The sequence below is a fragment of the Oncorhynchus masou genome, chromosome 30, assembly GCF_036934945.1.
Source record: "Oncorhynchus masou masou isolate Uvic2021 chromosome 30, UVic_Omas_1.1, whole genome shotgun sequence".
In the NCBI taxonomy this organism is placed as follows: Eukaryota; Metazoa; Chordata; class Actinopteri; order Salmoniformes; family Salmonidae; genus Oncorhynchus; species Oncorhynchus masou.
The window spans coordinates 56,435,004-56,460,332 of NC_088241.1; the positions used below are offsets into that span (position 1 = coordinate 56,435,004).

The 25,329-nt window shown below is 44.2% G+C and overlaps 1 protein-coding gene across 1 annotated transcript; it reads left to right on the plus strand.

Moving 5' to 3' along the window:
* The first annotated feature begins 125 nt into the window (after positions 1 to 125).
* On the plus strand, positions 126 to 25,206 carry LOC135522847 (centrosome and spindle pole associated protein 1). The gene is made up of 30 exons (XM_064949479.1): positions 126 to 210; positions 434 to 534; positions 699 to 789; positions 915 to 1,018; positions 1,365 to 1,445; positions 1,833 to 1,925; positions 2,110 to 2,501; positions 3,352 to 3,450; positions 4,127 to 4,218; positions 4,820 to 4,916; positions 5,068 to 5,125; positions 5,671 to 6,038; positions 6,148 to 6,266; positions 7,193 to 7,280; positions 7,537 to 7,657; positions 8,662 to 8,809; positions 11,131 to 11,262; positions 11,373 to 11,485; positions 11,710 to 11,859; positions 11,958 to 12,101; positions 12,195 to 12,308; positions 12,641 to 12,707; positions 12,908 to 13,037; positions 13,600 to 13,748; positions 20,258 to 20,395; positions 20,470 to 20,513; positions 20,653 to 20,716; positions 21,211 to 21,332; positions 21,865 to 22,021; positions 23,365 to 25,206. The coding sequence occupies exons 2-30, from the start codon at positions 436 to 438 to the stop codon at positions 23,580 to 23,582; spliced, it is 3,792 nt and encodes a 1,263-aa protein (XP_064805551.1). The 5' UTR covers positions 126 to 210; positions 434 to 435; the 3' UTR covers positions 23,583 to 25,206.
* The last annotated feature ends 123 nt before the right edge of the window (positions 25,207 to 25,329 follow it).

Here is a 25,329-nt window from a genome sequence, read left to right on the forward strand (position 1 = left end):
TGAAAGCCAAATAATGTCAGTGTGTTACTATTGTTAGAGTGGTGAAGCACAATTTTCGATTCTTAAAAACAACCTGATAAAAAACGTATTGAAGTTCTTGTGGCGTTGCGAAGTCTCGCGACCCTGCTGAACTGGCGAAACCACTTGATGGTCATTCATTCAGATAGCGCACTTCATCATTCATTGTTTGTCACAAAGATTGTTCATGCGGTAAGGTACCATGTTGGTTTGGGTTAATATTTCCCTAAACGTGTTGCATGAAGAAGAAAAAAAATAGTTTTGGGACAACTTTCTAACATTCGCAAGGACTGTAATTCAAATTAGCTAACGTTAGCCATTTAGCTTTGTGTATCCTGGTTGCCTAACAACGGACATATGGATGCTCTATCCTAGCTTTTTCCTCATTTCGAGCATGTATTTGTATTTTATGCAGAAATGGATAACCTAGATCGTTTTTTGGAGGAACATACAGCCAAAGTGGCTAAAGAGAGGGCATGTTTGGAAGAGGAGGAACCACCTTACATGACAATCAAGGTGTGTAATAAAGCCAATGTAATAATGAGTAATGGTCAGCAAACTCCAAATGTTTGGCCAAATGTTAGTTTCATGTTAAAAGCTTTCCTCAAATGTCAGTGATTTGATTACATAAATGATTGAAGTAAATGGCCAATATTATCTTTATTTTTCCACTGCAACAGACAAAGTCAGACAATGTAAACTCTGTAAAGGAGAACGCTGCTCCATTTGACTGGGCATCAACTCAAAGAGGACTTCCAAACCCTGGCAGAGGTACAAATAAAGTTTGATTTGAATTGTCATGGGGCAAGGTGTGGTTTGTTGTGTGTCTGTGGAATTGCTAGTGATATGCAGCACTTATTAATGATTAAAGTCCGATTTTTTATTTTTTTTCCCAGAGGAGAGCTCAGGATTAAGTTTGCAGTTGGGAGCAGAATATGAGCAGAAGAAGCAAAAACTCAAGCAAGAGCTTCGTTTGGACTACAGACGATATATGGCTCAGGTTTGCTGTAGTTATGTTTAGAACACAATCTATTATACTGTTCCTTACTAAGGTACCATGATGGGTATAACAAAAATAACCGTAAGTTTCTAACTGCATTTTCTTAGTTCTCACAAAAACTTGCAGGAATTTACTGGCAGGGGAAGAAAGGTAGGGAATCCCCTTCTCTAACTGTCCACGTCACATCAGCTGAGGTGTTATTGAAAGTAGCCTTTAAAATGGAATTTCCTTTGAAGAACAGAGTTTGGGTTGGATCCATCGTTACAGGACAGTGTATTAAAACAGATCGTTGTCCCCCTTTTGTTATTCCCCGTGTCACACTAACCCTTCCAATCTCTAACTTTAGAAAAAGGATCTGCATGCTGGTGAACCCGGCCCACAGGCTCAAGGCCTCTCCTTACCCATCGGTGAGAGGAGATTTGCCAAGGTAGCCATTTACTCTGTGTGTGTGTGTGTGTGTGTGTGTGTGTGTGTGTGGGACATATTTTAGTGGGAGTAAACAGAATGCCAGGTCGCCATGGCCAGGCCAACATACTGATCAAGCCCTCTTTCATTGCACTGAGAGGACCTTTTACCTTAGAATGACTTAAGGAGTGATATAGTACAGTAGTTTACATTTGTTTCCCAATGTTGATTGTGCAAGATAAGATTTGGTGTCCCACAGCAACTACTTTAGTTGACACTTGTGTATGCTGGCATGCTGTAGCTAACTTAGCATCAGGTTTACCTGGTAAAATAAAGCAAAATAAAATATTGTTCAATTGATATTTTTTTGTGATTTGAAGATGGGCAAGTTTGTGTTGTCTTTCTCCAGGACAAATTAAGAGATGAAAGAAACAAGGAATACAACCTCTTCCTTAATGGACAGTCAGGGCAAATAAGGAGACTACTTTCAAATGCCTCTCAGGTAACAATAGATTATGCATACCTAGAATAAGATTTGTGTTTTTTATGAAATATATCTCTACCTATTCAATGTGTTTTTAATAAGTTTATGTTTGAGTCTCCTGTTTATTGGCTACATTTGACTAAGATCCTACAGCATGTTGCCACATTTTGATCATTTAACACATCTCTTTCCTGATTCACAGGTGCAGGCCCCGGAGACTGTGAGTCCAACTGTACTTTATTCTCCCCCAGCCATACCAGAGGCCCAGCATAACACCCAGCTTAACCATGGAGGCCAGCCTTGGGAGCGACTCCCATCCAGGAGGGACGCTGCCACCCTAACCGACAGGGGGACAGGGACAGAGGGTCAGGCCCCACGAGGGCGGAGGCACTGGGAGCACCACAGACCAGAGGAATCCCTGGAGCGCTGGGAGAGAAGGAGGCCCAGGAGGAGAAGCAGGCACAGGGATGAGTACAACTCTGAGGAGGAAGAAGAGGAGTTTGAGTTCTTGGAGAGGGGGAGATCCAGGCGGAGCCGAGAGCCAGAGTACACTGGGAGAAGAGAGAGGAGTATAGTTCATCACAGCCCTGACAGGTGCTTCACAGGAGAGTTGATCAGATCCAGCACTACCCCATCTATAAGCTATGGGTTTTTTTCTGTCGGCAACTACCTGCCCCTGTAAAGAAATACACTGAGTGTACAAAACATTATGAACACCTGCTCTTTCCATGACAGACTGACCAGGTGAAAGCAATGATCCTTTATTGATGTCACATGTTAAATCCACTTCAATCAGTGTAGATGAAGGGGAGGAGACCGGCTAAACAATGATTTTAAACCTTGAGACAATTGAGACATGGATTGTGTATGTGTGCCGTTCAGAGGGTGAATGGGAAAGACCAAAGATTTAAGTGCCTTTGAGCAGGGTATGGTAGTAGATGCCAGGCGCATTGGTTTGTGTCAAGAACTGTAATGTTGCTGGGTTTTTCACGCTCAACCGTTTCCTTGTGTCTCAAAAATGGTCTATATATATATATATATATATTCCTACACTGTGGTTGGAATAATATTGTGAAAATTATGATAATGCACTGTTAGTGAATAAGCAGTTTGAAAAGACCACTGGAATTTTCAGCCTGTTTTGGCCTGCCTGGTGGCAACACCAGGTGGGAAATTAGTTAAGAGACTGATAAGAAAGAGGATTCCAAACCTTTCTGCCAATATCAGCTCATTTTCAGGTTCCTCCTCCGACAGGACCACTCCCAGAAAGTCCTAGCAAAGTTCTTCCTTGAGAAATTGATCTTTGCTAAGAAGCAATATTTCTTTCTTTTTGACAATTTTAATTGAAAATAATCACAGTAAGGTATTTAATTGTTATCTAGAAATGTTTTGATATTGAGATAAAAAACAGGCATTTTAACAGAGTATTTTCTTTCTATGGCAGAGTTCTGCGGGAGAGGAGGGAGGTGGAGCCGCCTGTTGTTCATGAAGAGAACTTCAGAGACCGGATCAGAAAGTCCCAGTCGGTGACACCAAAACCCAAGTACTGACTGACCCACTGGAATTAAACTCATTAGATCAGTCAGGACCTGTTTCCTTAACTAAAATTGAGGGCAAGTGTATTAAATGGCCACTAAGGTAATCACTTTAGCAGAGTTGGCCATCACGTGTATAAAACCTCTCTATCGATCTGTTCCTGTATTGATTGTTGAGGAAGACTACAAAGGAAGCAGAACTGTAATGTACAAGATTTATCTTTAGTCCCGACTCCCAGGCCTGTTTATTTATTGCATTCCTGTGTAAAATATTTTGTTCTTCCATTGCATTTGATTGTCATGCCATTTCTGTGCTTCTAAATATAACCACTGTTCAATAAGCTGTGTAAGAGAGCATTCCCTCTCATTGAGGTTTGGGTTTTAGCCCCAGGCAGACACTCACTTCAATTCCATCAGGGGAGCTGCATTGATTTGACTGTGATGGGTCTTTACTCTTTAGTGTCTGGGTCACTGGGTAAAGAGAAGACTGCAGTCAGACACAGGGATCTGTTGTGGTAGTGTGTGAGGTGCTGGTGGTGGTGCGGGTTGACTTGGGTGGGGCTGCGAGCAGTACTGATTGGCTAGGCCATGTATTTTATGAGGTGGTTCATTGATTGGGTGAACTGAGCTGCAGACGTTTACCTAGCTACTGTCTGTCTATGTAACGGTGTAACTGTTCTCCAGTGCTGTGATGCCAGCGGCCATGAAGACCGCCGAGAGATCTCGGTCTGCAGCCCACAAGGACAAGGCCCAGTTTTTCACTGGACTCATGATCGGTAGGAGACACTCATTTAATGCATGTGTGTTTTCAGGTCTGATCTTTAGATACAGGTAGGCCATATCTATATACCGGTAGCTGTAACTAATAACATTAGATGTGTTATGTATGTGGCCATAGGAGAAGTGCGTAATGTGAATGATGGGTAACCTGTAATGTATGTATTATGTTGAATGTACAATTTTGTATTTTGTATAATGCAGTACTGTGTGTCTGGGATATGTAAAGTTCATTTAATTAACATAAATGTGAAACGTCATTAGCTGTAACACGGGTGGGAAAACTACGGCTGCTGGATCATTTTTTGGGGGGAGTGAATTATTATTTTGGGTACCAAAAAATACTCCATACCAAACGTGAACATCTAAAACTTAGACATTATAATGGACTTATATATTTGATATTGTCAAATAACTTCCCTTTTTCTGACCCACAAATAGATTTTGACAAACAAATCGGTCCAAAAGAAATCTGTGCGGCCCTCCATTGAATTTTGAAATCCTGATGTGGCCCTCTAGCCAAACAGTTTACCCATCCCTGCTCTAACACACGGTTGTTAAGTTGAACGGCTATTTGTTATGTGTTGGGATTTTTCTCAGGGGAAACAGAGGGGGATGTGGCCACACAGAGGCGGAAGGACCGCTACAGACAGGAGCTGCTGGAACAGATGGCTGAGGGGCAGAGGAACAAAAAAAAGTGAGTTTAACACGGGGAGATTTCATGGTATCTTTCACACCAGTATGGGTCAAGTTGATTGTTAGATATGACCAGGGCCCTATGTTGGGTTATAAACCGTGAATGTCAGTGAATAGTGTTTAAAAATTGTTTCAATATTTGATTTTTTTAGGGAGAAGGATCTTGAGCTGAGGGTTGCTGCCACTGGGGCGATTGACCCAGAGAAACAGGTAAAAGGGTTTGTTAATATTTTCCGAGGTACTGTATTGTCCTTGAAATGCATACTGTATGACATTTGGGTTATGAAAGTATGGTTAACCATATGAAAGAGAATGTAAGGTCATGACTTAACAAATATGCTGTGGTGGTAACAATGTTGTAATGATGTGTACTCTTACATTTTGCCAGAATGTAAATCATGAATTTCAAGCTCTGGAGAAACAAACAAATATGTCATAACAAGATGTTTGTTTGTTCACTCATTTCCAGTGACTGTTTTGACTTGGGTTTTTATGTTTTCAGAAAAGACTTTGCATCATGTCTGACTAGCTTGTCAGGTCTTTTGGAAAGTAGCCCTTCTCACAACAATGGCATGATCAGCACATTTCACATCGCTCTGAATCAATTACACTGATAATCGATTAATATATTTCTGCCCCTGAATTACTTTGTACTTTACCATAGATGGTGACTAAATCTTCACTCTGATGTATTCAAGTGTTCCATAATTTTTGCCCACATGAGTCACATAGTCTCTTTCCACGTGTACTCCCAGCCTGACCGCATTATGCAGTTTGGGGTGGTGAACCGTGAATATGAGGGCCGGAGACGTGACATCCCCTATAGACCCGGAGTAGGCCTGGACGCCCTGGGGACCAACTCTAGCCCTAGGCCCCGCCAGGAGATGCCCGAGGCGGGCACAGAGGAGAGAGGTCCCCCTGGTAGGCCCCGTGTTGCCTTCCCCTCCCCTCCAATGGACTACACTAACATCCTGGGCCAACTAACAGGGGCAGGGGGGCCGCGGTTAGAGATGGGGGCTGGAGCGAGATTAGGGACAGGCATGGGGGTGCCTGGGGGTGCCCCTCTCAATGAAGACTTCCACAGGAGCCTCTCTAGTACTCTGGGAGAGATAGTCGCCCCAAGGTACAGTGAAACAAGATGGGGTAACAAAAGTAAATCTTTACTTGGTCAGTTGTTGTTGTGTTTTTTGAATGTGTATGCTAAAATTGTGTGTGTGTGTTGCTTTTTCCAGAATTGCTAGCTTACCTCCTCCATTGCCGCCCACTCTAACTGATGCCTACAGGACTCCGTATGATGAGGCCTATTACTACTATGGAGCAAGGAATCCCCTGGACAAAAATCTTCTCTACTGTTAGTATCTCAGTTAACAACTGGGGAAAATATACTGTACTGTGTTTTGGTAAAGAGGCCTCGTGACAGGATGTGACCATAATCCTTTTCTCTCTTCTTATTTTGTGATATTGTGCACTCAGAGTTTTAGGATCTGGCTATCCTTAAAATTAGACAGATTTATTACAGACAATTGTGATTCACTGTCATTGAAATCTCTTGGTAATATATGGTGACTCCATTGTCTGCGATGAGTAATCCACCAAGCCTTAAATAAACCCCCCGAGACTCTCCATGGAGGGTCATTACCATTTTATTATGAAGCCACTATGTCACCAGATCATGGGCCAACAGGGCTTGGCACTGTTTCCCATAACGCTCATATGACCCACTCATGATTTATACGGCTCATGGACAGACAGCTTATTGGAAATGAGTTCCACAGACTCCCAGTCCAGATGTATGTGAGCAACTGCATCCAATATGCTCCACTTCTGGAGAAATGCCTCCTATTGTTCAATAGCCAATACTCACTATTCTTGATCAAATGGGAAGGTATCCAGCCAGGGCAGTGGTGGCTGGTTGTACTTTAAATGGGGAGGACAGGTTCATAGTAAGACTGGAAAGGAATTAGTGGAATGGTCTCAAACACCTGGTTTCCATGTGCTTGGTACCATTCCATTCATTATTATAAGCTGTCCTCCCCTCACCAGCCTCCTCTGATCCAGGGATGTGTGTGTGTGTGTGTGTGCCAGGCAAAGACCTGAGTGCTGCTGTTCTGTGCCAAAACATGACAATCTACTAACTTAGCTTGAGAACACCCGTTCTAGCTGCATTCGTTAATTTAGTAAAGGTCTGACAATGTTTTAGACACTTTTCTTTTTGGTGTGTGTGTGTGTTGATTTGATATCCAACTGATATAGTGTTCTCCTATCTTTCCCTTTTAGATGGACCTCAAGGAGGTGGAGGGCAGCCCATGGTCTTCCCAAATCTGCCTCCAGGAATGATGCCTCCACCTGGACATCAAGGGGCCCGGTGGGTGTCCTTAGTACAGGAATTCCATACCTTTCCACATTGTCTGGAGACCTGCACACAAGTCACACACAATCACACAAATTTGTTTTCATACAGCTCATTGCTAAGTAACACAACTTCAAGTTTGAGTTATTTAAAGAAACAGAAGAGGGCACCCTAATCAAACATTGAGAGCTGTGTGTAGGCTATATGTCTCTCACAACTAGGGGTATTGTGTTGATATGGTTACCCATAATATTTGAATGTCTTTCTCCAGAGGAGCCTGTCAGCATGCTGTGGCCCTCCCTGGAGCTGGGCGGGGTGTTGGGGCGATAGGAGAGATGCCCAAGCAGTCCAAGGAGAGTGTGTTGAACTACAAGGAAGCACTGAGACAACAGGTAGGCTACACATTGTAAAATGTATTTAAACATTGTTTAAACAAGGGAAAATCCCATTGACATAAACAATATCACAGGACATTATGATACATTATAAAGTGGGTGGTTCGAGCCCTGATTGCTGATTTGGCTGAAAGCCGTGGTATATCAGACAGTATACGACGGGTATGACAAAACATTTATTTTTACTGCTCTAATTACGCAGGTAACCAGTTTATAATAGCAATAAGACACCTCTGGGGTTTGGGATATATTGCCAATATACCATGGCTAAGGGCTGTGTCTGGGCTTCAATTTCTCCCCAGCTGTGGTATGGAGGCGGTAAGAGTGATGGAGGGGTGTGTTAGCCGTACTCTCATTAGTGTGATAAAAGACTGAGAGGAAAGTCTGTCCTCTTGCCCCTACCTCACCTTACTGACTCCCTGTCTCTCCTTCACCCATTCTCGCTCTCTGCTGGCCATCTCTGTGGACTCACAACTGGCCAAGACGGACTAAGTCCAGTTTTAGTGAAGAATAAACCATTAAATATTGATCCAGTTTCTTAGCAATCACAGCATTATTATGTGGACCAATAACTGCATATTTGGGAAAATATCAAAATGTTTTCTGTGTTGTGCGCTACTGAACATGACCATGTGAGAGTGAAGGTGGAGGGCGGCTTAGTGAGATGCTAACTCTGCTAGCTAGCGGCGTCAGACTGTTTTGTTTCCCTCTGCTGATGCCAGAGGAACAGGAAACCAATGATTCAGATTAGTGACAGACTGCAATATTTTGACAGGAAGAGATCAGGCGAGAGTGGAGTCAGCACTTTTCCAAGGTAAAGGGAATACAGCAGGAATATCACAAGGGCAGTAGAAAAGAGGAACACGTTTAATTTCCTACATACTGCAGAGCTCAGATTGAATAGATTGACTTTTTCTTATCTCTCAAATGAACTCAGACATTTTTTTTAAATGAAATTTAATGACCAGTACTTGATGGCATCTTCCCCCCTCTGGCCACAGATCCAGGAAGGAGAGGAGCGAAAAAGACAGGAGAGGCAGAAAAGGGATCGCTATGATGCCAAGATCGAGGCTGAGATGAAGGCCTATGATCCCTGGGGGAAGGGGGGAGGAGGGGCCCCTCTCAAAGACGACAGGGGAAATCTCATCAGTACGTCACCTTTTTATTTTATATAAACTCAGCAAAAAAATAAACGTCCTCACTGTCAACTGCGTTTATTTTCAGAAAACTTAACGTGTAAATATTTCTATGAACATAACAAGATTCAACAACTGAGACAAAAACTGAACAAGTTCCACAGATATGTGACTAACAGAAATTAAATAATGTGTCCCTGAACAAAGTGGGGGGTCAAAATGAAAAGTAACAGTTAGTATCTGGTGTGGCCACCAGCTGCATTAAGTACTGCAGTGTATCTCCTCATGGAATGCACCAGATTTGCCAGTTCTTGCTGTGAGATGTTTCTCTACTCTTCCACCACGGCACCTGCAAGTTCCCGGACATTTCTGGGGGGAATGGCCCTAGCCCTCACTCTCAATGGGATTGAGATCCGGGCTCTTCGCTGGTCATGGCAGAACACTAACATCCCTGTCTTGCAGGAAATCACGGACAGAAAGAGCAGTATGGCTGGTGGCATTGTCATGCTGGAGGGTCATATCAGGATGAGCCTGCAGGAAAGGTACCACATGAGGGAGGAGGATGTCTTCCCTGTTACCCACAGCGTTGAGACTGCCTGCAATGACAACAAGCTCAGTCCGATGACGCTGTGACACACTGCCCCAGACCATGACGGACCCTCCACCTCCAAATTGATCCCACTCCAGAGTACAGGCCTCGGTGTAATGCTCATTCCTTCGACAATAAACGCGAATCCGAACATCCCCCCTGGTGAGACAAAACCACAACACGTCAGTGAAGGGCACCGTTTGCCAGTCCTGTCTGGTCCAGCGACGGTGGGTTTGTGCCCATAGGTGACGTTGTGGCCGGTGATATCTGGTGAGGACCTGCCTTACAACAGGCATACAAGCCCTCAGTCCAGCCTCTCAGTCTGAGCACTGATGGAGGGATTGTGTGTTCCTGGTGTAACACGGGCAGTTGTTGTTGCTATCCTGTATCTGTCCCGCAGGTGTGATGTTCGGATGTACCGATCCTGTGCAGGTGTTACACGTAGTCTGCCACTGCGAGGCCAATCAGCTGTCTGTCCTGTGTCCCTGTAGCACTGACTTAGGTGTCTCACAGTATGGACATTGCAATTTATTGGATTGGCCACATCTGCAGTCCTCATGCCTCCTTGCAGCATGCCTAAGACACGTTCACGCAGATGAGCAGGGACCCTAGGCATCTTTCTTTTGGTGTTTTTCAGAGTCAGTAGAAAGGCCTCTTTAGTGTCCTAAGTTTTCATAACTGTGACCTTAATCGCTGTTAGTGTCTTAATTGTTTATGGTTCATTGAACAAGCATGGGAAACAGTGTTTAAACTCTTTACAATGAAGATCTGTGAAGTTATTTGGATTTTTACGAATTATCTTTTGAAAGACAGGGTCCTGAAAAAGGGCCGTTTCTTTTTTTGCTGAGTTTATCATAGTCGTTAGTCCTCTTTAGTTGCTCTGTCTACCGTTAGATTTAGGCTTATTCACATACATAGCAACTGTAAAAACCAAAATGATAACTTCTCTGAATTTGTCTATGAAACCTTAGTTTTCAGTCACTTGATTTAGTCTAACATGCTGACCACACCGCTCCATCGCGCGTGTGTTTATTTTGTCCACCCACACCAGTTGCGAACCAGGATATGCAGGTTGAAATATCCAAACAAACTCTGATCCAACTGTATTAATTTGGGGACAGGTCAAAAAGCATTAAACATTTTATGGCAATTTAGATAGGTAGCTTGCTGTTGCTGGCTAATTTGTCCTGGTATATAAACATTGGGTTGTTATTTAAGCCTGAAATGCACAAGGTCCTCTACTCCGACAATTAATCCAAGGATAAAACGGTAAACCGAGTTTGTTTCTAGTAATCTCTCCTCCTTCAGGCTTCTTCTTCTTCTTTGGACTTTATATGGCGGTTGGCAACCAACTTTAAGGTGCGTTACCACCACCGACTGGACTGGAGTATGGACCTCAGTTCATCTTTCAATCACCCACATGGATATGTGCTCCTAAAAACCAATGAGGAGATGGGAGAGGCCGGACTTGCAGCGTGTCAAGCGTCACAAATAGAACCAAGTTCGTTGACACGCACAAGCAGTGTGGGTGCAATGATTGAATAACATGTATGTGTACATTTATTTTGCAATGCATGCAACGCCGGCGTTGTGGTCAGCATGTAAGCCTCCGGGTTATTTCTCTGTCAACATCTCTGTTGTCATTGCATTGGCCCTGGTGTGAGGAGGCACTGTAGCGTAAGCTGTGAGTCACCACTACATTGAAAGTCTCTCTGTAGCTGATAACGATGCCTCCATGTTTCCAGGTGATCTGAACAGAATGCACAGGATCAACAAGGAGGTGTACGTAAACCCAGAGTCCAGGGACAGGAGATGGCCGCCGGGCTCTGTAGGCAGGATTGGAGGTGGAGGGGGACTTACCCCCAGGGGAATATCAGGTAGCCCAACTCTCACAGGCACTCTGTAAATGTCAGTTTTCACTGTCCTGGTCTTTTGTATGTATGTGTGTGTGAATGGATGAGTCACCCCTCTCCATCCGTCCCTGTAGGTTTCTCTTTTGCCCAGACGTCCCAGTTCGCCCGTAGCAACGTGTTCAGTGATCAGCCTACTCCACAGCAACTCCAGGATCAGGACACATACAAAGACTACCTGAAGCAGCAGGTACCTGGCCCTACAGCCCTCAGCCTACACACAGGGAGAACACCTCTACTGGCTCCACAAGAGTAATAATGGAACCATGCTATTGATCTGTGGATACTATGGATCAAACAAGAACCACAAAGGTTCTTGATAGGTGTTCAAAAGAGCCCATCCAGGCTGTGCTCACAGACCACGGTCAGACAGTGCTGTTTGTTGAACAGTGCTGTTTGTTTTGTGATGGACAGATCGAGGAGAAAAGGAGGAAGGAAGCGAAGGAGAGGGACCGTGAAAGGATGGAGGAGGAGAGGGAGGAGAAGAGGCTGGCAGAGCAGAGGGTTCTTATCCAGCAGGAGTTTGAGGAGGAGCAGCAGAGGAGAAAACGGAAGGAGGTCGAGGTGGGGAGGAGGTTATCATTTTTGATTAGATACATGAACCCACATTGGTTGAAGGATGCAAGTATTGAAACTGGATTCTGTATTTTCCCCTGCTTTAGCAAAGTGCCAAGAATGAAGAGCTGATCCGCCAGGCTGAGGAGCGCCGTAAGGAGGCGGACAGGAAGAGCAGGGAGGAGGAAGAGCGTGAGAGCAAGACCCTGAGACAGCAGGTTGAGAGGGAAAGACATGCGCGAAAGGAAGAGGTGTGTAACATGTTCAGAAGAGACTGGATACTGTAGAAACTACTTAGTGTTGTTAGCCGTCTGAGTGGGAGTTGTGCCATGTCCTTTATGCAGAGTCAGAGGGATCCGTCACCACCTATCCCAGCCCTGCAGAAGAGACTGGGGAAGCAGCACTTCACTCCCAGACCTCCCTCTGCTGTCAGCCAGCTCTCCTCTAGGGCCCTGTCTGTAAGTAACTTAGTCACTCTAACCCTAGCTAGTCCCTGGCTTAACCCTAGCCATAACCCTGGTCATGTTCGCCTGCTCAGACATGGCATGCAATTAACAATGGTTGTGTGCCACTTAATGGACTGTGCAGTCGGGCACCAGATTGCTATAACCTATGATGTTGTAAGCTGATACGTAAAATACCGATCCAGGCGTTGTACGATGCTTCAGCAAAGCCTGGGCAGAGGCTTCATGTCCACACCCTGGCTCAACCCTAACCTTACCCCTAACCCCTGCAGAGACACACACAAACACACATACACACTCACTCTCCTTGTTCCTTGTGTCCCCAGGAGCGTTCTATGTCAGCACCACACTCTCCACCTGTACCTGCCAGGAGAAACCAGCTCCGAGCCACAGGTTAGATAGAGCAGGGTTCCCCAAACTTGTTCCTGGGGCCCTCCCCTGTGTGCACATTTTGGTTTTTGCCTTAGCACTGAGATAGACCACTCAAATAAATACTGGAGAAAAGACCTGACTTTACTGATATCTTCTCTCAACTTTTTTTCTTTCCCTTTCTCCACGGTCTGTCTGTCTCTACCTGTCCACCTCCCTGCCAGAGGACCAGCAGCAGGGTGTGATCAGTGAGTTGTCCACGCTGCGGAGGCAGCTGCGGAGCGAACAGAGACGGCTGGAGGGGCAGCTGCTGCAGAGTGACAGAGAGGAGACAGACACACCCATCTCCACCAGGTAGGCAGGACAGACACACCCCTTACAGTAACAGCAGGGCCACAGTAGGTCACGTTGACAAATCTAAACCATTTACCTTGAACAGTCTTGCCCTTATTGCCCAGGGCATGTTCAGGAGGAACAAACATTTCATGAATGGTGAATGCCCTTGGCTTCAATAACAGAACTTTGCTCTGGTCACGCATGGCTCTTCAAAGTGCTGCATGTATTCAAACACTAGTGCACCTTAAGAGCATTGGAGAATACATCTTTGAGCCTCTGCCAGTTAGAAGGCTTGCCTCATGTTGTATAAGCAACCTATGCTGATTACCCCATCATGCCTTCTTCGGGTCTGAAAGAAACACTTGAAAGTGTCGAACATCCACAGGCCCACGTGCTATAGCTTTATTCTGACTCATCCCTGGAACAATACACTGTAATCCATGTTAATTGAAAACTGATTTACCAATTACTTGTTTGTTCTGTAAGCTGTATGCTCGTCGGTGTATGGTTGCAAACAAAACATACATATTTTATAGGGGCGACTGTGGCGTGTTGATGTACCATTCTGTGTTGTGCCCAGGCGCAGAGCGCGCCCCCATGGGGACGTGTTTGAGATGGCACTCATCAGAGCCCAGGGGTCGTCCAGAAGACCCAACTCTGGAACGGCTGCTCCAGATGCCCATGTCAACATGCAGAACATCAGGGAGTTCAATCAGCTCAAATACAGAGGTAAGTCAAGGACACACTCTTTATACTATAACTGGACATGTCTGCTCCCTCTCAGTTCTCATTCTCTTATTGATGCCCTCCCCAGATCAAATATAGAGGTTCATTGACAGCATACAGTGCATTCTGAAAGTATTCAGACCCCTTCACTGCTGCATCAGATGACCTGGCCTCCATAATCACCCAACCTCACCCCAATTGAGATGGTTTGGGAGGAGTTGGACCGCAGAGTAAAGGAAAAGTAGCCAACAAGTGCTCAGCATATGTGGGAACTCCTTCAAGACTGTTGGAAAAGCATTCCAGGTGAAGCTGGTTGAGAGAATGCCAAGAGTGTGCAAAGCTGTCATCAATGCAAAGGGTGGCTACTTTGAAGAATATGAGATATATTTAGATTTTATTTAACACTTTTTGTGTTACTACATGATTTCACGTGTTATTTCATAGTTTTGATGTCTTCACTAATATTCTACAATGTGGAAAATAGTTAAAATAAAGGAGGTCAAGGAGGTGACCAAGAACCTGATGGTCACTGTGACAAAGCTCCACAGTTCCTCTGTGGAGATGGAAAGTTCTCCCAGATGGACAACCATCTCTGCAGCACTCCACCAATCAGGCCTTTGTGGTAGAGTGGCCAGACGGAAGCCACTCCTTAGTAAAAGGCACATGACAGCCCACTTGGAGTTTGCCAAAAGGCACTTAAAGGACTCAGACCATGAGAAACAAGATTTGATGGTCTGATGAAAACAAGATTGAACTTTTGGCCTGAATGCCAAGCGTCACATCTGGAGGAAACCTGGCACCATCCCTACGGTGAAGCACGGTGGTGGCAGCATCATGCTGTGGGGATGTTTTTCAGTGGCAGGGACTGGGAGGCTAGTCAGGATTGAGGGAAAGATGAACGGAGCAACGTACAGAGAGATCCTTGGTGAATACCTTCACCAGAGTGTTCAGCACCTCAGACTGGGGTGAAGATTCACCTTCCAACAGGACAACAAGCACACAGCCAAGACAACGCAGAAGTGGGTTCGGGACAAGTCTCTGAATGTCCTTGAGTGGCTCAGCCAGACCCCGGACTTGAACCTGATTGAACATCTCTGAAGAGACCTGAAAATAGCTGTGCAGTGATGCTCCCCATCCAACCTGACAGAGCTTGAGAGGATCTGCAGAAAAAAATGGGAGAAACTCCCCAAATACAGGTGTGCCAAGCTTGTAGCGTTATACCCAATAAGACACAAGGCTGTAATCGCTGCCAAAGGGGCTTTTTATTTTTTATTTTTTTCACATTTATTTAACCAGGTAGGCTAGTTGAGAACAAGTTCTCATTTGCAACTGTGACCTGGCCAAGATAAAGCATAGCAGTGTGAACAGACAACAGAGTTACACATGGAGTAAACAATTAACAAGTCAATAACACAGTAGAAAAAAAGAGTCTATATACATTGTGTGCAAAAGGCATGAGGAGGTAGGCGAATAATTACAATTTTGCAGATTAACACGAGTTATAAATGATCAGATGGTCATGTACAGGTAGGGATATTGGTGTGCAAAAAAGCAGAAAAGTAAATAAATATAAACAGTATGGGGATGAGGTAGGTAAAATTGGGTGGGCTATATACCGATGTACTATGTACAGCTGCAGCGATCGGTTAGCTGCTCAGATAGCAGATGTTTGAAGTTGGTCAGGGAGATAAAAAGTCTCCAACTTCAGCGATTTTTTTTTGCAATTCGTTCCAGTCACAGGCAGCAGAGAACTGGAACGAAAGGCGGCCAAATGAGGTGTTGGCTTTAGGGATGATCAGTGAGATACACCTGCTGGAGCGCGTGCTACGGGTGGGTGTTGCCATCGTGACCAGTGAACTGAGATAAGGCGGAGCTTTACCTAGCATGGACTTGTAGATGACCTGGAGCCAGTGGGTCTTGCGATGAATATGTAGCGAGGGCCAGCCGACTAGAGCATACAGGTTGCAGTGGTGGGTGGTGTACGGTGCTTTAGTATCAAAACGGATGGCACTGTGATAAACTGCATCCAGTTTGCTGAGTAGAGTGTTGGAAGCTATTTTGTAGATGACGTCGCCGAAGTCGAGGATCGGTAGGATAGTCAGTTTTACTAGGGTAAGTTTGGTGGCGTGAGTGAAGGAGGCTTTGTTGCGGAATAGAAAGCCAACTCTAGATTTGATTTTAGATTGGAGATGTTTGACATGAGTCTAGAAGGAGAGTTTACAGTCTAGCCAGACACCTAGGTACTTATAGATGTCCACATATTCTAGGTCGGAACCATCCAGGGTGGTGATGCTAGTTGGGCGTGCGGGTGCAGGCAGCGAACTGTTGAAAAGCATGCATTTGGTTTTACTAGCGTTTAAGAGCAGTTGGAGGCCACGGAAAGAGTGTTGTATGGCATTGAAGCTCGTTTGGAGGTCAGATAGCACAGTGTCCAAGGACGGGCCGGAAGTATACAGAATGGGGAAGTATACAGAATGGTGTCGTCTGCGTAGAGGTGGATCAGGGAATCGCCCGCAGCAAGAGCAACATCATTGATATATACAGAGAAAAGAGTTGTGCTTCAACAAAGTACTGAGGAAATGGTCTGAATACTTATGTAAATGTGATTTTCCCATTTAAATATTATTATTATTATTTTTTTTATATACATTTGCAAAAATGTACAAAACCTGTTTTTGCTTTGTCATTATGGGATATTGTGTGTAGATGAGGGAAACCCATATTTAATCCATTTTAGAATAAGGCTGCAACATAGCAAAATGCGGAAAAAGTCAAGGGGCCTGAGAACTTTCCGAATGCACTGTACATCCCATGCAATTACAAGCCTATACCCAATTTTTTTTTCTATAAGATAAACTCTATGATCCATTGCCAAGGCTTAGTTCATTCCTGCTGCTGCCCATCTGCTCTGTAAATTTAATCTAAGATCTTTTTTGTTGTTGAGGGATTCTGTGTTCTCTAGTTGCCAAGGTGACTGTCATTGTGGAATCCTGTTGTTTATGGTCAGGAATCCTTCTGCTATGATGCCGTTGGCTGTTGATGGAGCTAAATGAAACACACACCATACTGAACTACCCTGGCATCATGGCTCAACTATTCTGTTTAGCTTGGCTGGATGTGCAGCCCTCATCAAGTCTCCTCTCCGCCACGCTATGGCATTACTCTCATGAGGTCATGGGTTGACTCAAGCCATCCATCGGTAACGGACAGTTTGGACGCATAAACACAGAGGGAAAGAACACAGGGCTGAAACAAAGGAAATTGCCTTTGAATGGATTCCCAGTGCTGAGTTTATTTGAGGGTCCAGAGAACACATAGACACACACAAACATTCCCAAGTAGGTGCTAGACAAGCCCAAGCCCTATCTATGTGTACAACAAAAATTGACCCTTCCCCACAACAATTGATCCCCTCCGTCCCACTCGGTTACTGTTGCAACCTCAGACAACCTTCCCGCCAGAGGCCCAATTCCCCCATCTAACCACTGGTGAAATCCCCTCACAATGATCTCAAAATGTTGAACACAGACGACCTACCCTTTGCTAATCAGGAGGTTTTCTGCTATGTTGTGGTGGACTGTCATTACAATTGCTTCAGGGGAACATGGTCAAATGAAGGTCGTAGTGTGGCTAGCCACTGGAAGATTCTGAAAGCACTGTTTGCATGAAGCCAAAGTTACTAACCCCTTTTGGAGCTAATTAGTGCTCTCACAAATCATATCCTGATGTCGACAGCAGATGAGGGTTTTATTCATAACATGGCTAGCTAGCTTACATTTAGAAAAAACAAGGTATATTAACTTGCTAGATACCTAGCTAGTGTTAGCAATGTTGGGTGGTCAATGAGACTGGGAACTAGCTAGCAAACCAGCTGAGCTAGCAAACAATGTAACAAAAGTATAATTTCAGGATCTAAAAATACTCCAACAGGCTCTGCGTTTCAGGAATCACAGTAGCAACTACCACTGTTACATTATTTAGCCATTTAAACCATTTGTTTTAGATGACCCTTCTCAGTTTTTGTAATGCCCTCAATGGCTATCATGTGCTTCAAACATGAGCTTGTCCGAGGACTACAGTTGCTATCCATTGGAGCGCTGTGATTGGTTGGCCAAAATTCTGGGGCTGGCTTAGCGAAGGGTCTGTACATAAGTGTGCCTGTACATTATAGAGTGATGACAACATTGTATGCCTTTATTATGTATACAGGGGCAGATTTTGTGATTTGGATGCCGGCGGTAGAGGCCATTCTGAGCCCCCATCGCTCCTCAGATTTGATTTATGGAATTTGTAGTAAAGACATGTAATTGAACTGTGTATTAGTGTATTACCTTTTAATGTGCCACAACAACAACCAGTCATGATGTTTTCATCTGATTGTCAAACAAATCAATTCAAAATGTAGGTTACCTTTTGTACATTCATCCAAAATAATTCCAGCATCTGAACAGTGCACTATGCACCTGCCAATTTTGCTTCAATTCGCAAGTGACTGAAACTATCTCACCAGACAAAGCATCCTATCGAGCGAAACAGTGCCCCGCTGTTTTACCGTATGTAGCCCATGTATTTGATTTTGTCTGGCCCAAAATAGTATGACATACCATAATCTTTTTAGCCAGACAGCATCAGATACATGGGCTACACATACATGTCCTCTGCCTTGACGACAATGGTAATATTATCAGCAGTCTTTTTACTAAATAAATGCGTATTGTATCCTCCTAGTGTCTAAGGGCCTGGGGCTAGGTTTCTATTAAGCTAACATATGGAATTGTTTTAAGATGGTCATACCAAGGATCATTTAGTTGTTTAATTTGGAATTTTAGGACCCCTGTAGTATAAAAATGATTTGATGTAACATTGAATTTGGCCTTATTGCGGTTAGCCCATAGAAACGCATTGAATAACAGTAAAAAATAATATCAAAACGAATTATGTTTTGAAGTCTGTCCTATATCTGATAGATATAAGAAAGCGCAGGAAAATGTTAATTGTTATTGCTGTGGAATTACCCTTATACCTTTTTACATGGAAATGCCCTATTCACATAGATTCAATTTTCAGCCTGGTACCTTCAGACAAGTCCCATGGCACTTGTGGGGGACAGAGAGCAAAACGGAGATCACCATTGTGTTCGCTACAGACGTTTTCATGAGCATCTTCGGGATGCTGTCTCCTGGTCTGACAAATACCTCTGTAGCTCGGCCACCTTCCCCCTGAGATTCGGAAGGTCGACAAAAATACAGACATCTCTAGCTTAAATAGACCGATTTGGGTGGGGATTTGTTTTTATTATTTATTATGCCTCAAGTGGAGCATTGTAGATTTCTTATTTGTATATTAAAAAATAAATATGCCCAGCTCACGGGCCACCTTGATTCGAGGCCTGAGGCAATTGCCGCCTCTGCCTAATGGCAAGTCCGCCAGTGTGTGTATACTCCAGCGAGTGGAAACACATTGCTGTTGTGTGTGTGTGTGTGTGAGAGAGCAGAACATCTCTTGCCTCCAGTACTATAGCTCTCCAGAGGCCTACCTCAGAGCCTGCCTATGTCTTCCTCTCCCTTTGCGGAGAAGTTGGGGTACAGTCATGCTTAAGTATGGTTGTTGTGTCTTGACACAACAATTATGTTCCTTACAGTCCATCTGCAGCTCACTGCTCAGTGTCAGACTGTGGAGTAGCTGAGTCACCATGGCACTGCCTCAGCGTATACACCGAGTGTACAAAACATTAGGAACACCTTCATAGTATTGAGTTGCACACCCTTTTACCCTCAGAACAGCCTTGATTTGTCGGGGCATGCTGGCCCATGCTGACTTCTATGCTTGTTGGCGGACCATTCTTGAAATACATGGGAAAGTGTTGAGTGTGGAAAACATAGCAGCTTTGCCGTTCTTGACACTCAAACCGGTGCGCCTGGCACCTACTATCATACCCCGTTCAAAGGCACTTACATATTTTGTCTTGCCCATTCACCCTCTGAATGGCACACATACACAATCCATGTGTCAATTGTCTCAAGGTTTAAAAATCATTCTTTAACCTGTCTACTCCCTTTCATCTACACTGATTTGAAGTGGATTTAACAAGTGACATCAATAAGGGGTCATAGCTTTAACCTGGATTCACCTGGTCAGTCTGTCATGGAAAGAGCTCCTAAAGTTCCTAATGTTTTTTACACTCAGTGTAGACTGATGGAGGGGTTGAGGACAAAGGATGTTTTCTGTTAGAGGTCAACTATCAGTTTAATCTTGGCCGCAGCTGAACCTATACTGTAATACAGAGCTTAGCCTCTCATCATAGTAGACACTGGCCAGAGAGAGTCCCTCTGATTGTCTGGTGTGGGAGGAAATCCACTGTGATAGGCTAATCTGCATCCACCATTAGTGCTGCATCCGTACACATGTCAGGCAGTGCAGAGGTGGTCATCTGTGTCATGGTGAGGAGGTGGTAATCCTGAAGGCAGGGACTAAGCTGTGTGTGTGTGTGTGTGTGTGTGTGTGTGTTACAGACAGCGCATCTCGTGAGGAGGTGCATCATGTGTACCCTGACCCCCCCAGTGATGAACACAGTCTGGACATCCAGCAGCAGGCTCTGCTCAGGGAGCAACAACGTAGGATCAGGAACATGAGAAGAGGAGAAGAGTCAGGTCAGTCTCGCACGCACAGACAGAGAGAGAGAAACAAACACACTGTTCTTAATGTGTCTCTCCCATCCTGACAGACTTCTTTGAGCCGTATGTGGAGCGACAGCCTCGTTATCATCCTGTGAGTTCACTGTTCTCTTGTTACATCTGAGCCAGCTTCCTCTGGCCACTCCTGGCTGGGGAAACTCATGTCTGACTTTGTCCAGACTGAGATTTTTATAGGTGTCTGACTGGCTGTTATTCTGTGTCTATCCTGTCAGAGGGAGAAGCCAGGCCAAGACCACCAGAGAGTCTCTTTATTGGAGTCAGAGAGCGCTTTTATTGGTGAGCCTGCTGGGCATACAGCCTGTTTTTTTTTAGAGGTGTGGCCTGGTATTGTCGGTGACTGAACAAATATTCTCCTGAGGACGTGCTTACTGGAAAGAAATTAATAGTGATACATTGGGGTACAGTATTACAATGAAGTGGATATGGGATGAACACACACACGCTACACTACAGCCAAATGAGGGGAGGGGCATTGGGCACGATCTGGTGCCAACACGGCACATGTGAAGCCAATGGCACCCACACAGCTGGTGCCAGTCCTGCGAGAGGGCAGAGAGCCTGTGCCAGCTGCATGGTGGGTTTAGCAAGACCGGACTGAGAGGAAGGTAGGAATGGAATGTGCTGCAGCGGCTATAGTGTTAACCCCCCAATATTGCCCTCATATTTTTACCACTGCTGTAGCATGTTCATTTTAAAGAGACTTGGAGTAATAGCAATTCAGTCATCCAACCTTGCTTGTTTGTAAATGTGTTACTGTGCCGTGTCCTCAGATTACCACAAAGGTGACGCAGGGTCCCCATCCCCAACGCTAGCCCTTAACCTGAGGTCCAGACAGCCCTTAGCCCAGGAGAGGGAGAGCAGGAGGCCCGCCAGGAGAAGAGACTTTGAGGATGTAAGAGTCTATTCCAGAGGAGTGAAAGAAAGAGCCCTCATCGCATAATAAGTGCCACTTCAACAGCTCTTTAATGAGTCCATTCATGTCCACCATTTGAGAAAGGCATTGGGGAAAGGATTCTAGTGAAGATAAAACACAACCGTCCCTCTTTTCTAGGTTTTAGAATTAGAAGATAAGGGGAGATGAACAAACACATTTCATGGGGGGAAGGAACATGATCAGGCTTTCAACTCGCTCAAGCTGGGTAGTGCAGCAGCAGTTTTCCTCTTCATGTCAGTCATTGCAGAAATGTCCAGTTTATCAACTAGCCCATGTTAGCAAACATTTTTTAGCCCATCGATTTTGTTGAGTCACTCAGATATCGCATGAAGACATAAGACCTGCAAAATGTTCTCTCTACTAACAAGAGGGATGTAAACAGTTTGTGTCATGGACAAGTGTATATTCTCTCTGTAGTCTTTAGTAACCCGTAATCTTTAGTAACCTGCTGTACTCAGAGATGTTGTGATGTTTCCATGTTGTGGTCCAGGACATGGTGACTCCCGGTGGTCAGAGGGATGACGAGGGCCAACCGGATGCCCAGTCTCTATTCTCTGTGGCCAGCCTGAACATTGAGGGGGTTAAGGACCGCAACCAGAGACGCATCCGCAGACTGGATGACTTCAACGACCACAACTGGAGATCAGGTGAGAGCGACATCACGTCTTTGTGGTTTATCTTAATTACATTAAAGTACAGAACAGTTATTGACAAGGACATTCAATTCTACATTTAAAAAATATGTAATTATTTAACAAGGCAAGTCAGTTAAGAACAAATTCTTATTTACCCTGATGGCCTACCCCGGCAACGCTGGTCCAATTGTGCGCAGCCTTATGGGACTCCTAATCATGGCTGGATGTGATGCAGCCTGGATTCGAACCAGGGACTGCAGTGACGCAGTGCCTTAGACCGCTGCGCCACTCGGGAGCCCAAATAAAAATATTTCTATATTGGAAAGACACCAAGAGACAACAAAAGTCAAACATTTGGACACACCTACTCATTCCAGGGTTTTTCTTTATTTTTACTATTTTCTACATTGTAAAATAATAGTGAAGACATAAACTATGAAATAACACATGGAATCATGTAGTAACCAAAAAACTGTTAAACAACATTCTTCAAAGTAGCCACCATTTGCCTTGATGACAGCTTGTACTTTCTTGGCATTCTCTCAACCAGCTTCATGAGGAATGCTTTTTTATTTTGTCTTGAAGGAGTTCCCACTTATGTTGAGCACTTGTTGGCTGCTTTTCCTTCACTCTGCGGTACAACTCATCCCAAACCATCTCAATTGGGTTGAGGTCAGGTGATTGTGGAGGCCAGGTCATCTGATGCAGAACTCCATCACTCTCCTTCTTGGTCAAATGTATTTAGTACTTTTTTGGTTACTTCATGATCCCATATGTGTTACTTCATAGTTTTGATGTCTTCACTATTATTTTACAATGTAGAAAATAGTAAAAATATAGAAAAACCCTTGATTGAGTAGGTGTGTCAACTTTTGACTGGCACTGTATATATATATATATTCATATTGATATATACAGTATAGTTAAACTAGATCTTTAGAAAGAGGAGAGGCACTGTCATACAGTAACCTCTAGTGGAAGAGCGTTCTATGATGGCATAAAGATCACAGGCTGCCGGTTGCACCTTAATTGGGAGGGCTCATAGTAATGGCTGGAACAGAATGAATACAATGGTATTGAACACGTCAAATACACAGTTTCAATGTGTTTAAAAACATTTCATTCACTCCATTCCAGCTATTATTATTATGAGTGTCCTCGCCTCAGCAGCCTCCTGCGCTTTATATATAACTGAATAGAGGTAGAGAGGACAAGGTTGTCCTCATCCTTAACGCACCAAGAACTGCAAATCATTCACTGCTGCAACATAATAGAGGCTTTTTGGTAGATTCCTTTCTAAAATAAATGACATGATAAATGCAGATCTAGGAATGACAAGGCTCTCTGGTCTCCAGGAGGGCTGTCAGCCGATGAAGGGGACCACCTCTCGCTGCGGTCCACCCCATACCACCCGGACAGGCGTGTGTCTGTGGAGACGGTTGCCACGGAGCCCTGGCTGCGGCCTGGCACATCGGACCCGCTGAAGAGGTTAGGGACTGGTCAGAACCGGAGAGAGAGGCCGGTTACTAGAGACATCCTGGATGGGGACGGGCCCTCCACCTACCATGGATGACCTGTGACCTTTTTAGGTCTGTTGACCTCATCTACACTTAGGATCCCTTTCTAGTGCACTACTTCTGACTAAAGTCTGTGTCCTTGATTTCAAAGCCAAAGAGGTGTATTTTCTATATGCAGTCAATCACTATTTCTCATTTTACAAAATTAACATGGGCTATATCTGTCTCGGGATCAGATGAGCGCAATAAAACATACATGTTTGTGCTTTTTACTCTGAAAAAACTATGAATGTAGCTTATGTATGTGTCCATTTTGAACCTATACAGCCCCCAGAGGTGACGTCCTAATGGAGATGAGAGCGGTAGTAGCAGAGATATTTCAGTCTCTGTATACAAGCCTGGGTACCAGTCTCTAGCGAACATTCCACTCCTTGCCACGCCTTTTGGGCAATCTCAATGTTCAATATGCAGCTGGATTTACAGCGCAGTTGCTGATTGGTAGTTGGAAACAACATTCATATTTTCCATGGCAACGTTCTGGAACATGAGGTGCGTGCAAATTTGACGCCATATAGAATTACAATTGGTGGATTAATAGCCCAGCCTGTGGATTAATTTCAAATTTACACATCTGTCTTCACTGTTCCCTTGTGCAATTCATGCATCTCAGCTGGCATCTCCATTGGGCCCTTTTCCATCCTCTGTATTCCTTTTATAGCTCTTGAACCAGTAGCCTAGCCCAACGTCCCAGCAGTAGCAATATACAATAGTTTGGTCACTTATTTTGAGAAATAGAAAATATATTTTTGGGTGTTTCTCAAAATAATATATAACTATTTGAGGAAAGAAGTGCCTTGCTATTGCTTGCTGGATATGAAATAGGCTACAGCATTCACAATGAACTGCTGGGGAACTTTGAATGGCGAGAGCTTCTCTGGTGTGACGCGATCACATTGGCTGGCGGTAAACATGAAATAAACGTAAATCCTCTTCTCCCAGCGCCAAATGTTTGTTTACAATGACATATATTACGTTAGAAAGCCCAATGTTTCCAATCGCATGTATGAATGAAGTTTTCCAATCAGTCTCATTTGCATTAAACATTGACTGGAAGATAGCTGTGAGGGTTAGAAAATCAGGATCAAATCATCTGATCTCTTCGAGCTCATTAGTGATGATATAATGTTCATATTTGAAGATTGCCGAATGGCCAGTGTCTTTGGCAAGGAGTGGAATGAAAGCTAAAGGGACTGGTACTCCAGCTAGAATGGCTCCGTGTCGTGAGGAGGAGCAGGGCAGCGTCAGTGAGTGTCTGCTCTGCTCAGAGGGAAGCCAGTAGACAGGCTGCACCACTCAGAGATACTGCTGAAGGGCTACGGTGTGGATGATGGCTAGGCTCTGGTCTGGTCTGCTAATCTTTTGAATGTACTTTGGCAAAATTAATGTATATTTAAAATGTGAAATGTGAATCTGATGTTGAAATGTTTGTATGTATCAAGTAAAGATGTGATAATATATATATAGAGAGAGAAATATTCAGGTTTTAAAAATAAATTTTAATAATCTTGCCTTTCTCCAGGCTGGTCCTTGAAACTGAGTCCGTTCCTTGTGAGGCAGACTCATATGGGTCTTTTGCGTCCCTTTGATATTTTAATAAGAAATTGTGAACCAATATTGAATTTTAAAAGCCTGTTATATTAAATATAGACCACATGGACGGTTGAATAATTCTGTAATAAATTCAGCATATGGACATGTCCCTCTGTCAACCCCATTTCACTTCTAGGAAGATTTCAGTCCACT

Coding starts and splice junctions, on each gene's coding strand:
- LOC135522847 (XM_064949479.1), top strand. CDS start 436: ATGGATAACCTAGATCGTTTTTTGGAGGAACATACAGCCAAAGTGGCT. Junction 3,451..4,126: donor TCGGTGACACCAAAACCCAA/GTACTGACTGAC, acceptor ACTGTTCTCCAG/TGCTGTGATGCCAGCGGCCA. Junction 11,486..11,709: donor AAGACTACCTGAAGCAGCAG/GTACCTGGCCCT, acceptor TGTGATGGACAG/ATCGAGGAGAAAAGGAGGAA.